The sequence below is a fragment of the Crocodylus porosus genome, unplaced genomic scaffold (genome assembly GCF_001723895.1).
Source record: "Crocodylus porosus isolate Cpor-Errol unplaced genomic scaffold, CroPor_comp1, whole genome shotgun sequence".
Classification (NCBI taxonomy): domain Eukaryota; kingdom Metazoa; phylum Chordata; order Crocodylia; family Crocodylidae; genus Crocodylus; species Crocodylus porosus.
The window spans coordinates 16,080,414-16,094,850 of NW_017728949.1; the positions used below are offsets into that span (position 1 = coordinate 16,080,414).

General features: G+C 47.3%; 1 protein-coding gene across 1 annotated transcript in view; it reads right to left on the reverse strand.

Moving 5' to 3' along the window:
* The window catches only part of TRPM8 (transient receptor potential cation channel subfamily M member 8), a 122,854-nt gene that overhangs the window by 92,219 nt on the left and 16,198 nt on the right, over positions 1 to 14,437 (reverse strand). The window contains exon 3 of the mRNA XM_019554547.1: positions 9,191 to 9,347. Coding sequence (XP_019410092.1) covers positions 9,191 to 9,347 — 157 coding nt within the window. The remainder of the gene's footprint in view (positions 1 to 9,190; positions 9,348 to 14,437) is intronic.

The following is a 14,437-nucleotide window of genomic DNA, read 5'->3' on the forward strand; positions in this document are numbered from 1 at the left end:
TTCCTGCTTATGCAGGGGGTCGGACTCGATGATCTATTGAGGTCCCTTCCGACCCTAGCATCTATGAATCTATGAATCTATGAATCTATAAGTTCAAGGACATTTTTGTTATCGTCTGTATTCTCTGTGGTCCCCAGCCCTCCTCCCACAGATCTATACCTCAGGAGCCTTAGGTCCTTTACTCCTGTGAAAGTAATGCATAGGCTCATCTAGAAATCTGCAGCATTCCTTGGCAGATGTCTACACAGGATGGACACTGCCCGCATACCAAACTGTCATACTAGGTTCTATGTTTGCATCACACTTCAATACTTGCATCAACACGATATATTGAGATATTTTTCTACTCGATAGAAAATGAAAAATTAGCCATTTCTATACCAAATTCATACTAGGTGTGATAAGGCTTTTTGATATCCCTCCTGACAACTGACAAAAGACAACTGACAAAAGATAGTGCACAGAAAGGCTTGGACAGGGAACTATACTTCTCTTCATAGAAGAAACAGAAGTCACGTGCAAGTTTTCCTTTCATAAAGCATCCTTTTGCTAAGCCGTAACTCCATACTGTGTACTGTGCTGCTTTATTTGAAGTTCATGCTCCAGTCTCAGTGTTAACAGATTGTTAATGCAATTCCCTTCCCAGAAGAGCACATGAGCTGTGGAAGATGTACCTAGGAAAACACCTGGAGCTGAAAGTGTGGACTCTGCAGGCAAAGTCCACAATTCTCCTAGAATTAGGCCAGGTACAGACAGTATACTTTTACCAGCATAAGTGATCAGAAACGAGTCTATAACTGTAACAGAACAGTTCAGCACACGTATGCTGATTTTAAAATGACAGAACCTGGTCTAAGATTTGCCCTCCCCACCCCTACCCCAACAAGGCAACTCTGTGTTCTGTTTGCTACCTTTCTAAACTATGCCATTTACAGAAAACTATATAACTTGAATCAATTCCACCCCAAGCTTTTTGAATGCCTGTACCTAGCCTAACTGAGAGAATTGGGACATTGTAGAGAGAGAAACACTGTATTTGGGAGGCCTTTCAAATACAGAGAATGATTCAGCCTTGCACAGGGATGACTATGACAGCAAACCAGGTCATGGCAGGCTGCATCAGTCCCTGGTTTGGCAGGACATAAGTGAGGCACAAAGGCTGTGGAATCCTCTATCTCAATTTGTACTCAGAGGCTACTGCATATATTTGGACATCTAAGTGAGGTTATAGAGGGCTGGAAAATCTGTGCTTTTCCATTGTCCAAGTCCATGTAATGCAGACAATTTAATAAATGGGACTGAAGTGTTTGCCACATCCTTTCAAGATTTGTACAGCACCTAGCACCATGGTGCCCAGGCTCAGGAATTACGTTTCTAAGCAGCTCCAGAAGAAAAATGATAATTTTTGGATTTTATATTTTGATTTACTGTGCTTCCTTAATTAAAAATACTCCTGTTTCAAATTGCTGACCATTCCCAAGTACTTGATTCTGTGTCTATAAAAGAACATCTATAAAAGAACTAGATATTGGTGACCAGGGAAGTGCAGACTTTTTCTTAGGACCAGATGAGGGTTGGGAGAATGAAAATTGAGCCAAGAATGTTGTTATTTCAGAAGAGTTTCTCATGAAAGATTCCTGAACCCAGCCATGATCACTGCCATTGACATCAAGCAGTAAGGTTACAGGGGCAGAGGGGTCGAGCCAGGGAGCTAGTAGTAACCTCTATATTAAGAATGCTATTATAAAAGGATGGTTGCAACTTCTTTTTTAAACACCTTCATTATCTACATCAGGCCTATAATGTTTTGCAGGGAGGATTACTTTAATCTTCTTTTACATGAAGAACTAGAGTCAGATATTCCACCTTCAGTTCTTTTTATAAACTTACCAATGGAAAGACGACTTCCAAGTAGGAAGAAAACTGGTTCAGAAGTTATGTAATAAAGAACATGTGAAGTTGGTCCCTTCATACACAGACATTAAATATTTACCATCTTTTTTCAAAGTAAATTGGGGCCTTTAAAGTAGAGAATGCAAGAATCTAAGTTGTAATACAAGAATAAGCCAACTTGCTACATTGATTTAAGAGAGGATGTGCTTCTGCAGCACTTCAACAAAACAAGTTATGGGTTGCAGTGTTTACAAGCAAACATTTGTGCTGACCAACATGGATCAGTTACAGTATCACATCTTGTGTTGAACTGCCCTCTATCTCTGCTACTTTTCATGTAAAGCATTATTAAGATTAAAGGATAGAACATGTAGCACCTCCTGACTTCAACTGCTTTACTTCAGCTGTCATTGCACTGTATTCTTTTACATTTAATATTTACAAACTGCTGTGGAGACCAGCTGCCTCTGGCTCCATATGCGCCAGCAGCATCCATCACAAGCAGTAGTGGAACCAACAGAGCCCTCAACGGGCTAAGCCTCTCCTTCTTCAATGTCTTCCTCCAACCCTTATTCTGAACATAAACCAGGTATAAAAACTATTCTACCAACCATTCGCTGTGGCTTTAAACTGACTACACCCTTCAGAGAAAACAAAATGAAGGTTGCCTGGAGATATTCTGCACAGCACCATTCTAGAGCAGCAAGGTCAAACATAACTCAAACCTTTAAAAAAATTAAAAATAAAAAGAGTTAAGTTACAAATGAGGGTACCCTTAAACTGTGCCTCCAGCTGCATTCACTGTGCTTGATGTAGCTGTACTAAGGGCCAGAGGATTAGTTGGAGCGGCTTGAAGGAGTAAGGACTGTGAAAAGGAGATTGGAGGTCACTATTCCTCCAAGACGATTACTATCCTCCTATAGATGTGTATAGCTTTAATTCAGACCTAAATTTTGTTTGTATAGCAGGGTCATTGTTTGAGTGTCAGATAGGTAGATATAGCTCCTGTTTAGTACACCTCAAATAAACCCAAGTTTTGTCTTACTAAAAGAAGTGCTACATACTTTACTCCCGGCATGTTCTGTATTGTCTCCAAAGGCATGACCCAAGAACTTTTATTGGTGTTTACCTGAACAATATTTTCCATTGTTCAGAGATCTGAATTTTGCTGAACACAACTTGCAGAAAGAAATGACGTATTTTGCTGAAGTAATGAATTTTGTTAACTCCCGAAAGGAATGAAGTAACACTAGACAACCTTATCTCTGAATTGATCATGTTAACTTGAAAAAATAGTTTTGGAAGGTGCTCATGATTATTTGTCAGCTGTGGTATCACATGGACTTGTAGTTGACACATTACAGTGGTCTGCCAAACATAAAAGGATGATGTGAATAACTACGCCTTCCATTCCCCTCTCTACCTAAATACTGTGTTACAGGAGAATGTGGATCATGATCATTCACTGAAATGTTTGAAGCAGGTAACTAATAGAGCCAGTGAGAACAGTGCCAAATGTGGCCTATATTCCAAAATCTTGACAGTTTTATTCCATAGTAATTTCAGTAACTGTAAATCAGTCATATGTAATCATGTATCTCTCCCCATCTCCCTACCCCCAGACCATGCACTATAACATACAGCTACTTTGCTACTCCCCCTAGATCACCTTACCAGTCCCAATATTGGCAATTTAGAAGCCATTCACATAGGAAAAGTTGCTCTGCTGCTGTTTACATATATGACCATCAACAGCTCACTGGGGGTCTGAATACTTTCTTGATTATTCAGCCCAAGATGTACCTTGTGCCTAGCCGAGTGCCCCCAATACACAGCCAGTCCACCTCCCTTGAAGCTAGACCTACAAAAACATCAAGTATAGCAATATCCCCCATCACACATGGGGGGGGGGTGCTGAATACTTTATAGTCTTGTTTTTTGGTTTTCAAAGGTTTAAATTGGAACTTTCAAGGTTCTGCCAACATAAACACACATGGGACATGGGTTCTGCCACATTCGAATGTATAGAAAGTGACTTTAAAATATCCTGAAGAACAAGGCTCCCAACATGTGCCTTTTTCTATGGAGACACAGAGAGCAGTTCAGACCTGAGAAGAATAGGACCCTGAAGACCTTCACACATACAGCGGAGAAGAATGCTGAACCAGTAGTTATCCTGGTCTCTGGCTTCCTGTAATCCCTAACTCTTCTTTCCACAAAGCATCTCTTTCCCTATCATCCTCCTTTGCCATTAACCCTTCCATCCTGCAATCTTCCTCAAGACCCACAGCTTCAGCACTGCAGTGTAAGCTTCCCTGGATTTAATCTATTTTCTTTTTTAAAATATTTTCAGCCCCTTCTGAATTATTATGCTCAGGCCCACTTTCAAAGAAGTGGGGGAGAGAGGGGGTAGGGGAAGATTCATGGCAGAGGCAGGCAAATAATAATATATGCCCTGATCAGTCTCAGATTTCTCCCTTGGCCAGAGTTTGAATGTATAGTGTTGGGATAAATTCAAATTCAATAGCAACACTTTTTTCCTGCAAGCCATCAAATAATGATGCTACAAATAATACTTTCTACTGTCTTTGTTTGTTTACGTAACTACATTCCACCAGCTGCTCTATAACATTGTGGCAGGGCACAAGTGGTGCCTGCCACTTTAAGAGGTGCCGGCAGGCTACGGAGCAGCTGGCAGGTGGGCTCAGGCTCAATTACGTGATCACCTGATGGCTAGGAGGTAGCCTGATTGGAGGAGGGCTGAGAAGTCAGAGTATAAGCCAGACCCACGGAGCAGTAGCACCAGTTGCAACTGGGGAGCTGAAGGATTAACATTGCCCAGCCTGAGGACTGCTGCTCCGTTAACACCTGGAGATTGAGATAGGAACTATAGGAGCAGAAAAGGTTCTTTTCGGTCCTGGGTAAGACCTGAAACTGCACCCTGCTCGGGTTGGCCGGTACAGCGGGGCAGTTTCCAGGAAATGCCACACCTGTGCCTCCTTGGTGAAAGGCAAGGAAAGCCTCAGCTCCCTCCTGCCTTGTAGGTACCCCATGGAGAGGAAAGGCTGGGGAGCACACCTTGAAAGAACAGCATCCAGCTGTAACGCCGCCAGGACCCTGAGGGAGAAGGGTCTGGAGAGAGGCAAAGGCCTATTGGGTGGGGCCTGAGGTCTAAGGGATGTAAGGCCCAGAGTAAAGGCCCAGAGGAAGGGCCAGAGTGTGACCCAGTGTGGGGCACAGTGAGCCTGAAGGGTCACGTAGGGTAGGGCTTAGGTGGGAACTATAGGGCTGTGTAGAGTAGAGCCTGACTGGAGAGGGAGCAGCTCAGTGAGAAGCAGAATAGTGTGACCAGGAGCCCAAGGCCCACAGAGTAGACCAAGTTTGGGCGAGAGGCCGAGTGTGGCCCAGAAAAGGGGCTAGGGGAGTTGTAGGTGATTTTGGAAGCCATCTGCAAGACATGGGACATGGTATTAGGGAAGATTCAGAGCCACGTGTTTTGGCCCTAGGCATCAAGGCAACAAATGTGCAACCTCCTGCATGTAAACATCAATTTTTGGTATGAACTATGCATGCCACCAGAGGCTGGTGAAGCATGGCAACTGCCCACAGACAACAGGCATGGCGGTGTCAGCAGTGGAAGGTGGCAAGCATTGACCAACAGTCGCCAACCACCTGCAGATGTCGCTGCATATCAGGGACTGCCTGCAGATGCCACCAATGGTGTTGGTGGTGGGGAGACGGGGTGGTGAGTGGTGACCACCCACAGGCACTGCCAGCAGCATTAGCGGCGCTTTTCACAGGGGGTGCACTGCCAATATCAGGGCGCGCATGTATGCCCACATGCACCCCCTACTCATCGACAATGATTTGTGGTAACATCAAAAGGCATACAAGGTAAGTGAGGGCGGACTGCCCTAGGCAAGGGGCAGGCCAGTGATGTACTCGGCCCCAGAATGGCTTCCTGCTACAAATATACATGCCTTCAACATCACCTCCCCATGTAGGGTACAGCACAAATGTTTATGAAGTAGTCTGCTGTTAGGAAACCCCAACCTGGCAGAGAACAGAGCAGAATCTCTCTTCAGGAATATAGACTATTGTACCACAAGCTGGTTTTCCAATCTTTGAACCAACTTCCTACGCAACACTGAATCAACATCAAGACAAAATCCTTGTCTTAAAAAGTACTTACAAAAGCAATTGCCAACACACTCACTCACAGAGCCTTTCATATAGCCACTTAGAGAACAAGCCAAATAACAAAAGAACTAAAACTTTACTTCTGAAACAGAGAGCCACATATACTCAAGTGCAAATCACATTTATAATAGAAACCATGGGAAAGCAGAGACAAGAAGAACCTTCATTAACATGCACACACAAGCTGCAATCTGCAGCTTAGGCCGTGTGCTTTTGGTAAAGTTCTATTTTATTTTCAAACAGTTTGTGAACTTCAACTTCTTGTGAATCCTTAGAGCCCTCTTGAATCATTTTTTTTCCTATCACGGCCAACTTCATTGCAATGCTCGATACACACCACCTTCATCTTATCTTTGACCCAACCAATTATTCCCTTCAGTTATGCATAGTTAAAAATGACTAAATATTATATAAGAATGTTGAAAACTTCATGGTTTCATTTTCAGGAATGTTTAGGGATGTAGCCTGACTTGGAAATCTAATTTTTTTTGTTTTGTCTGTTTTTGTTAAGGTGGCCATGGGTCTCTAGGAAATGAGAAATAAAAGTAATATGGTCAAAGAAACTGCCAGGGTTATGCACCCTGTGACAGGGGGAGCTCCCTGTGTCACATCCATCACTGACCTGTCCTGGACAACCTGCCTGTGCTCTCCTGCCATGCCTTGATGTAAATAGATAAAGAAAAATGCAGGAGGCTACCCTTTTCAATCACCTGAGGATGAAGGCCTAAATACTTGGCTCTGAACTCCCCTTTACCATGCCCCATGCCTTGCAGATAGCATCCATACTAAGTACTTACTGTCCTGGCCCCACTGAACCATGTTCTCACCCACTTACAGGTCTCTCTTCATTACTCAGTCCCTATTTGGAGTTTTCCACCCTGCTCCCCATTGGACTCAGACTTTATACCTCCTTTGGGACTCCGGTTCCTTCGGGTGTGCCTAGCCCCCCACTCTCAGTTTACAGGCCTTCTACATAACTGCAGTTTTTACTCTGTCTCTCGGGCCCTCTGAGTTGTTACCAGACTCTCAACCTCAAAGGCCCTCCAAGTGACTACAGGCCTCAATCCATTTTCTTGAACTTCCAGCTGTACTCTAAGCTTCCTTCACATGGGTCATTGATGCCCAGGCCCTTGCTCTATCCCCCACCAGTCTTCAGAACTGCTACAGACCTCTCTCAGCTTTGCTGGCCATCTAGGTGATCACCAGCCTCTCTCTGCCCACTCCACACCTGTCCCCATTAAAGGGGTAACCAATCAGGTCATGGAGGCTGAGGCTTTAAGGCACCCTATCCACGCCTTTTGCTGGGGTGGCACAAGCGCAGCATTTCCTAGAGACCACTTTGCCACAGGCAGCCCCACCACACCATCCAACCCCAGCAGGGTGTACTTTTAGGTCATGCCCAGAACCAATGGACCAGCAGAGCCCTGTCCTAGAGCCTACCAATTTTGCAGGGCTGACCCTCATCCATCCTATATCTTCTCATGCCAGGTAACTCATGTCCTTGTGGCCTTCAGGGGTTATCTAGGACTTCTTTCATATGTCCCCTGGTGTCCAGGCCCTCACCCCTCATCTGTAGTCCCTGCTACATTAGGGACCTTTGGCCAATATGGCCTTGGCCCCAGGTTGGGCCAGTTGGGACACCAGACTGACCATTGCCAGATTCCAACATCCCTTTATGGCCCACAGTCTCTAGGGCCCCTTCTCAGAGTCATGGCCCTCTCCATGCTGCTCACCTCCCCATGCTCTAATCTACCTCCAAACACAGCTACCCTAGGCTCGCGTTCTCTCTCTCTCATGCTGATCTGTTCAGGACAGAGCTGGGTTCAAGCTCCTCTCCTGCTCTCCCAGGTCCTCTCACCCTGGAAAACCCAGGTCTGGGCTGTCCCAGGTTCTAGTTCCCTTGTTCTCATTGAGCCTTCTTCCAGCTACTCAAGCAGCTACAGCCAGGCTCTCATACTTGCTGCACCAGGCAACATATCAGGCTGTAATTATCTTGGGTCTTCACTAATTTAGCCCTTTTGGGTGCAGCCTTCTCTATATTGAAGAACCCCATGCTGGGGTCCTCTGGAGCCTACTCCTGCCCCTATTAACTCGCCCTATCCTCCGGTACTCCCCTCTCTCTTTCTCAGGGAGGCAAACTGCCCCTAGTGCCTAGTGGGGAGTAGCAGCCAAGTCCAGCTAGGTTACTTAGACCCTGATGGCCTCCACCTGGTAGGGCTTCTCAGACAACAAGGCTTCCCCTGAGCCTACTACTCAGCTTTCAGTGGTGTGCATGCCTGCAGCTGTCCTAGGACTGTGTTCCAGGCTCGCCCAGCAACACCCCTTCCCAGGAATGCTTCAACAGCTGCTGCTCGTCTCCAGAACTCCCCAGTTCCAACTCGGAGCCCATGTCCCTGGGTCTGGGCTTATACCCAAGCTGCCTAGCTCTCCTCCAATCAGGCTGGCTCTTAGCAATCAGCTGACCACCTAAATGTGCCTAAGTGCACCTGTTGACTATTGTGGAGGCTCCCTTTAAAGTGGCAAGCACGCTTATGTCCTGCTACATACCCTATTCATAAAAAGGAAATTTCTCCTGGAAGACGTTTCATAGGGAAAAAAAATCTAATAATTTCTACAATAAAAATAATTTCAATATTACAAAGATCTTTTTTCCCCCCCATATCCCAGATTTTCAAAACAAAATTATTTGCTTCTACCCTGCAAAAGTGTTTCATTTAAAATAACCTGAGGAAAAAACAAATTTTTTTATGGAGTTTATTCACTTACATTTTTTCAGCTAGAAATATTTTCTCCAGCTATGTTAATTATGTAAATAAGCAGCTGTATATCTAAAATAGCACCCCAGAGGTTTTCCCAGTTTCAACATTAATAGTTGAAAATTAAGCACTTTGGATTTGAAGTCTGACTGCTCATTTAGATGTCAAGTCTAAGGTTCCTGTGTTTGAGTAATCTACACCTCGTTTCCTTCCTGTGATTATTTTCTCTCCTTTACAACTGCTTGCCATTTTATGAAGTGTAGTACAAAAAAAAAAAAAAAAGTGGGGGGGATCACTGGCCATTTTCAGAGGAAATGGAGTTAAAATATGTGGTCACTTACCTTTCCTTTTTTCCCCATATTTTCAAACTGAATGTCCCCAAACGCATTAGTGGGAAGTTCCTTTGTGTGTTTCTTATAATTCCATTTCTCATTCTTATTGACCTGAGTGCCTTCTATATGCTGGCTTTGCAAATATCCACATTTACACATATTCTCCCTGGTAAAAAAAAATGGAAAGAAAGAAGAAACAGTGGCCAACAATTTATAAAAAAGTGGGAAGAACAGCAAGCTCCCCATAACAAACATTTATGCAACCACTGTTGCTTGTGGAAATACAATTATTATATTGCAATTACCCTCACAGGAATAAAATACCTCTAAAAGGATTGCATTGTGAACAAATCTGAATCCTTAAGGAGCTTAGACAAAAAGGAGGAAAACAACTTCTACAACTGATGACTAAACAGCTGAAGGGAACTAACACAAATCAAGAGCTAATGTATGTTGAGCTAATGTATGTTCTCAGTATTTCTGTCTTGGACGTTGTGAGGGAGTGGGGCCTAGGAGCAGCCGCGAACTCCCTAGCTCCCCCTACCATCACTCAAGGTGGACTCAGCACCCTCGGATTCTCGCCCGCCACGACTTTGATGGCAAATAGATTTAGATGGGAGGCTGCCTTTATCCCCCTGCCGAACAGTACGTATGTTCCTGGCCCTACTCCATATGGGGTACCTCTGTGCGCCCCTGCCTTAAGGGCTATGCATGCCTCCAAACCTCCCCTTTAGCACGCCCCAAGCCTCGCAGCTGTTTGTGGACAATATTGGGTCCTTGTGTTCCTATGCCCTGTCTGGCACCTCTGGGCCTGTCTCCCCACCAGCACCCCTAGCCTGGTGCCCCTGGGCTTGCCTCACCCCCTCAGGGCCTTTCGCCCACCTCTGGGCTCTCTCGCCCCTCTCGGGGTCTCTGCCGCACCTCTAGCGCCTCTTGCCCCTCTTGGGGTCTCTGCTGCGCTCTCTGCAGCCGTTGCCCCCCTTCTGGGCCTACGCCGCGCTCTTTGCACATGCTCGCCGCCCCTTCTGGGCCCTATGCCACGCTCTCCACGGCCATTGCCCCCCTTCTGGGCCTATACCGCGCTCCTTGTGCTTGGGGCTCAGGTGGCCGCAGCCGTGCCTGGCCCCTTGACCTTTCTTTGGGTCGTTTGCCCCACTGGGCAAAACACCAGCCTTACGGGCTGGGGTCCAAACCCCGTACACCGCGCCACTCCGGCGCAAACAGTTGTGCCCCACTGGCACTGTGCTCCTGCTGGGCACTGGGAACCCCCAAGCTGCTGGGGAACTCCCGTGAGGCCTCCTCACACCCCTACAGCCTCACCCGGTCCTCCGGTAACTATAACCGAAACTTGAACCAACTGGCTACAACACAAAAAACAGAGCCTTCCCGCTCATAATGTAAACACCAAGCCCCCACCAGGGCTCTCAACCCTATCTCCCTTTAGGGTGTTCTCGTCCCCAGCATCATCACAGCCAGTCAGCAAGATAAGGCTGCAGCCGCCAACTCAGGCTGCTCAGCCCTGCCGCAGAGCTCCTGCTCCTGCGGCCGCCAGAAGGGAACTGCTGGTCAAGCTCCGGCCTGGGCTGTTTATAAAGGCCCGGCCCTGTCCCCTTCTGGCCACCTGCCTCGCCTGGTTGCCCTGGCAACCGGCACCTCAACTGCCCTGGTGATTGGCAGCTCTGTCAATCTCAATCCCAGTCACGGGACACCTACGTGATCCCATGACAGACCTGCTCTGGAAACAAAGGACAAACTCAGAGTAATACTTCTGAGAAAAACCGCAGCACAGTCCTCCAGCATCCCAAGATGTTTTGCTCTTTCCTCCAGGAGACCGTGAGTTGCTTGGGCTGGACTCTACTGCTGCAGCTCAGCAAAGAGCAGAACATACCCACTGTGCACTGTGCCGTAGAAAAATGCAAGCTGAGGTTGAACAGTCTGACTCAGCCAATCAGGGCTTCCCTATGCACTGCTGCCATCTGTCTCCAGACTGAGGTAGCATGTAGAGCACACTGAGATGTGTGCACAGTATGGCTGTGCAAAATTTCAGCAGCCGTTTCATTTCAGAGGTGTTTTGGGCCATTTCAGTGCCCAAAACACAAAATCCAAATTGAAACAGAAGGCTCCCAAACAACTCCGTAATTAAATCGGAAAGCTCCAAAACATTTCAGAAATGTTTCAGAGAATTTTGGAGTTTTGGAGCTGGTCTTGCAGGGAAAAACAAAAACTAAGACGAGGGAGAGGAAAGAGTCAGGGAAGGACTGCTCTGATATAGACATCTAGCTCCCAGTTTGATTCCCCAGCTCTCTGATCATTTCCCAAGGTCTTCCCAGAGGGTGCGGGCCCCCGGATCTGCACACCAGGTTTCAGCAGGCTGCTGCTCAGTGCGGCCTGTGCTGAGCACTGGGAAGACTGCGGTGCTGCTGCTGACAGAGCTGGGAGAGTGATCAGAGAGCTAGAGAATGAAAGCAGGAGCTGGGGGAGCGATTAGGTCCCTGAACATTCTGGTTCAATTCTCCAGTTCCTGATCTTTCCCCCAGCTCTCTAATCACTTCTCACAGCTCTTCCCGGGGGAATAAAGCTTTGTATTCACCAGCTGCAGAGCATGCAGGATGACCACATACTGGCACTGCCAGTTGGAGCCAGTGCCAGCACCTGAGTCTGTCTGGCACAGCCCATGCTGAGTGCCAGGAAGAACCCAATGCTGCTGCTGGCCCCAGCTGGCAGTGGTAGCCTGCTGTCATCCCACAAGCAGATCCAGGGGTCTGCATCTCCCAAGAGGGCTGTGGAGCTGTACCAGACTCCTTCCAGAGGGTGCAGACCCCCAGATCTGCCTGCAGGATGACAGCAGGCTGCCACTGCCAGGAAGTGATACAGCGGAGTCGCATCTTGCACGCATTTAACTTGCACGAATTCAGCTATACGCACTCAGCTGCTGGGGCTGGCCACTGGGTGCCGGCCGGGGCATGGCACGTAGCGCGGCACCATGTGGTACAGCCTGCATGTCCCGGCATGCCTGGGGGGCGGCAGCTCACTCACACTCAGCTGGCGGCCCTGGTGGAACAAGGCGGCAGAGGACAAGAGGGGCGAGGAGTGCGTGCGGAAGGCGCAGCTGTTGCACTGCGTGCACAGGCTGTGTGGCGCCGTGCCCGCCTTGTCCGGGCCCTGCAGCAGCAGTGGCTGCTCAGCACCGAAGCCTGGTGGGAAGGGTGATTTCAACTATACGCGATTTTTGCCTTACGCACTGACTTCAGAACACAACCCCCATGTAAGATACCACTCTGCTTACTTGTTTTGCTTTGAACAGTTTGGGGTGCAGTTTCACAAAAATCCCTGCACCTTTCCCTTGAAACTTGGCAAACTTCATGCCCTCAGAAAGGGTTACCATCCCTACAATTGTCATCTGAATCAGGCAAGAAATTACAAAGTTATAGTCATTTTAGTGATTCCCCATCGTAGCCTATGGCTGAAACACCAAAACAGTGTCAAAACGCCGAAACAGATTTGGCTGAATCGAAATGGGACAGTGATCTGAAACACTGAAAAGAATCACTGTGCCTCCGAAATGCTGAATCCAAAACCAAAACGAAACATAGCCATTTCACACAGCCCTAGTGCACAGGTCTCCCTAACTCCTCCATTACCCCCCCTCTAGCTGTACTCCAAGTTCCCTGTTCTTCAGGGACCCAGAATTTGAATGTCTGTTCAGGAGTATGTTTTTCTACTAGGAAAACAAACCCAAGAGAATCCTCCTAGATCATTAGAATGTGCATATACAACACTGAGTGTCAGTACAACTGCATTTGCAAATCACAAAGACTCAGATTATGCAAGAACAAAAATCAAGCACTAAGCACACTTATACCACAACTCCAGCTTACCCTGCGTTATATGCATCCTTCTAACTTTTTGTGCCTTTGTTTGTATAATGTAGAACTTCACATCTCTCCCTTTTGTTTTACTTAAAGCCAGGTATATTAGTACCTTCATAGTCATTTTATTGACTACAAGGATCTGGAGGCTGGGCTCAAAGGACTGGGGGCTTAAGCAGTTTTTTCTTCTGAGCTCCCTGTTGCAGGCCACAGACCCAAGAGGGAAGGCTGTGTGGAAGAAGTAAACAGATGTCTCTGACAGTGGTGCTACCATGAAGGCTTTGGTTTCTTTGACCACAGCAAGCACTTCCAGGAGAGGGGACTCTTGGAACGAGATGGCATCCACCTCACGTGGAGAGGTAAGTCCCTGTTCTCAGCCAGGATGGCTGATCTACTAGCCAGGGCTTCAAACTGACTTTGCTGAGGGACAGGGAAACTCCTAGTGGAGCATGCCTGGGGTCTGGCACACAGGAAAGTTCCCATGTGGAAGACACTAAGATAACTGTTTTTGAAAATGCTAATGGAAGAGTTCTTCCGCAGTGTCTCAGGAAATTAAGGGTGTCAGCTGGGGGCCTCAGCTGCCTGTATACCAATGCCAGAAGCATGGGGAATGAGCAGGAGGAGCTAGCCCTCTTGCTCTCTAGTGGGCACTAAGACTTGGTAGGGATCACAGAGACCTGGTAGGACTCCTCACATGATTGGAGCGTAGCCGTAGGGGCTATACCCTGCACAGAAGGGACTAAGCAGGGAGAAAAGGCAGACGGGTAGCTCTGTATGTGAGGGAGCACTACACCTTTTTGGGGGCTGACATTGGCTCCACAGATAAGCAGCCTGAAACTGCTCTGGGTCAAGCTTTGGGGCAGACGGGTGGGACAAGTGAGAGAGACCTAACTGTGGGCATTTACTACAGGCCTCTGAACGAGGGAAAGAGTTTGATCTGGAGTTCTCTAGTGCAGGGGAATGGGACCCAATGATCTACAAGGTACCTTCCAGCCCCTAACAGTCTGTGAAACTATGAACTGACAGAGGTCATGCATGCAAGGGATTTGGTTGTCATGGTACCTGGACACAGATTGGAAGGAACACTCGGCTAGGTCAGATTGGTCATGTAGCTTCTTAACTGTAATCAAGGAGCTCTTTCTGACCCAGGAAGTGCAAGGGCCAACCAGAGGTACCACTCTCCTAGACTTTCATAGATCTCGTAGATTTCCATAGACATTTGGGCTGGAAGAGATCTCGGGAGATCATCGAGTCCAGCCCCCTGCCCAAAGGGCAGGAAGTCAGCTGGGGTCATAGGATCCCAGCAAGATAAGCATCCAGTCTGTTCCAGACCTTGGGGGCTCAGACAGTAAAGAAATTCTTCCTTATGTCCAGCCTGAAACGGTCT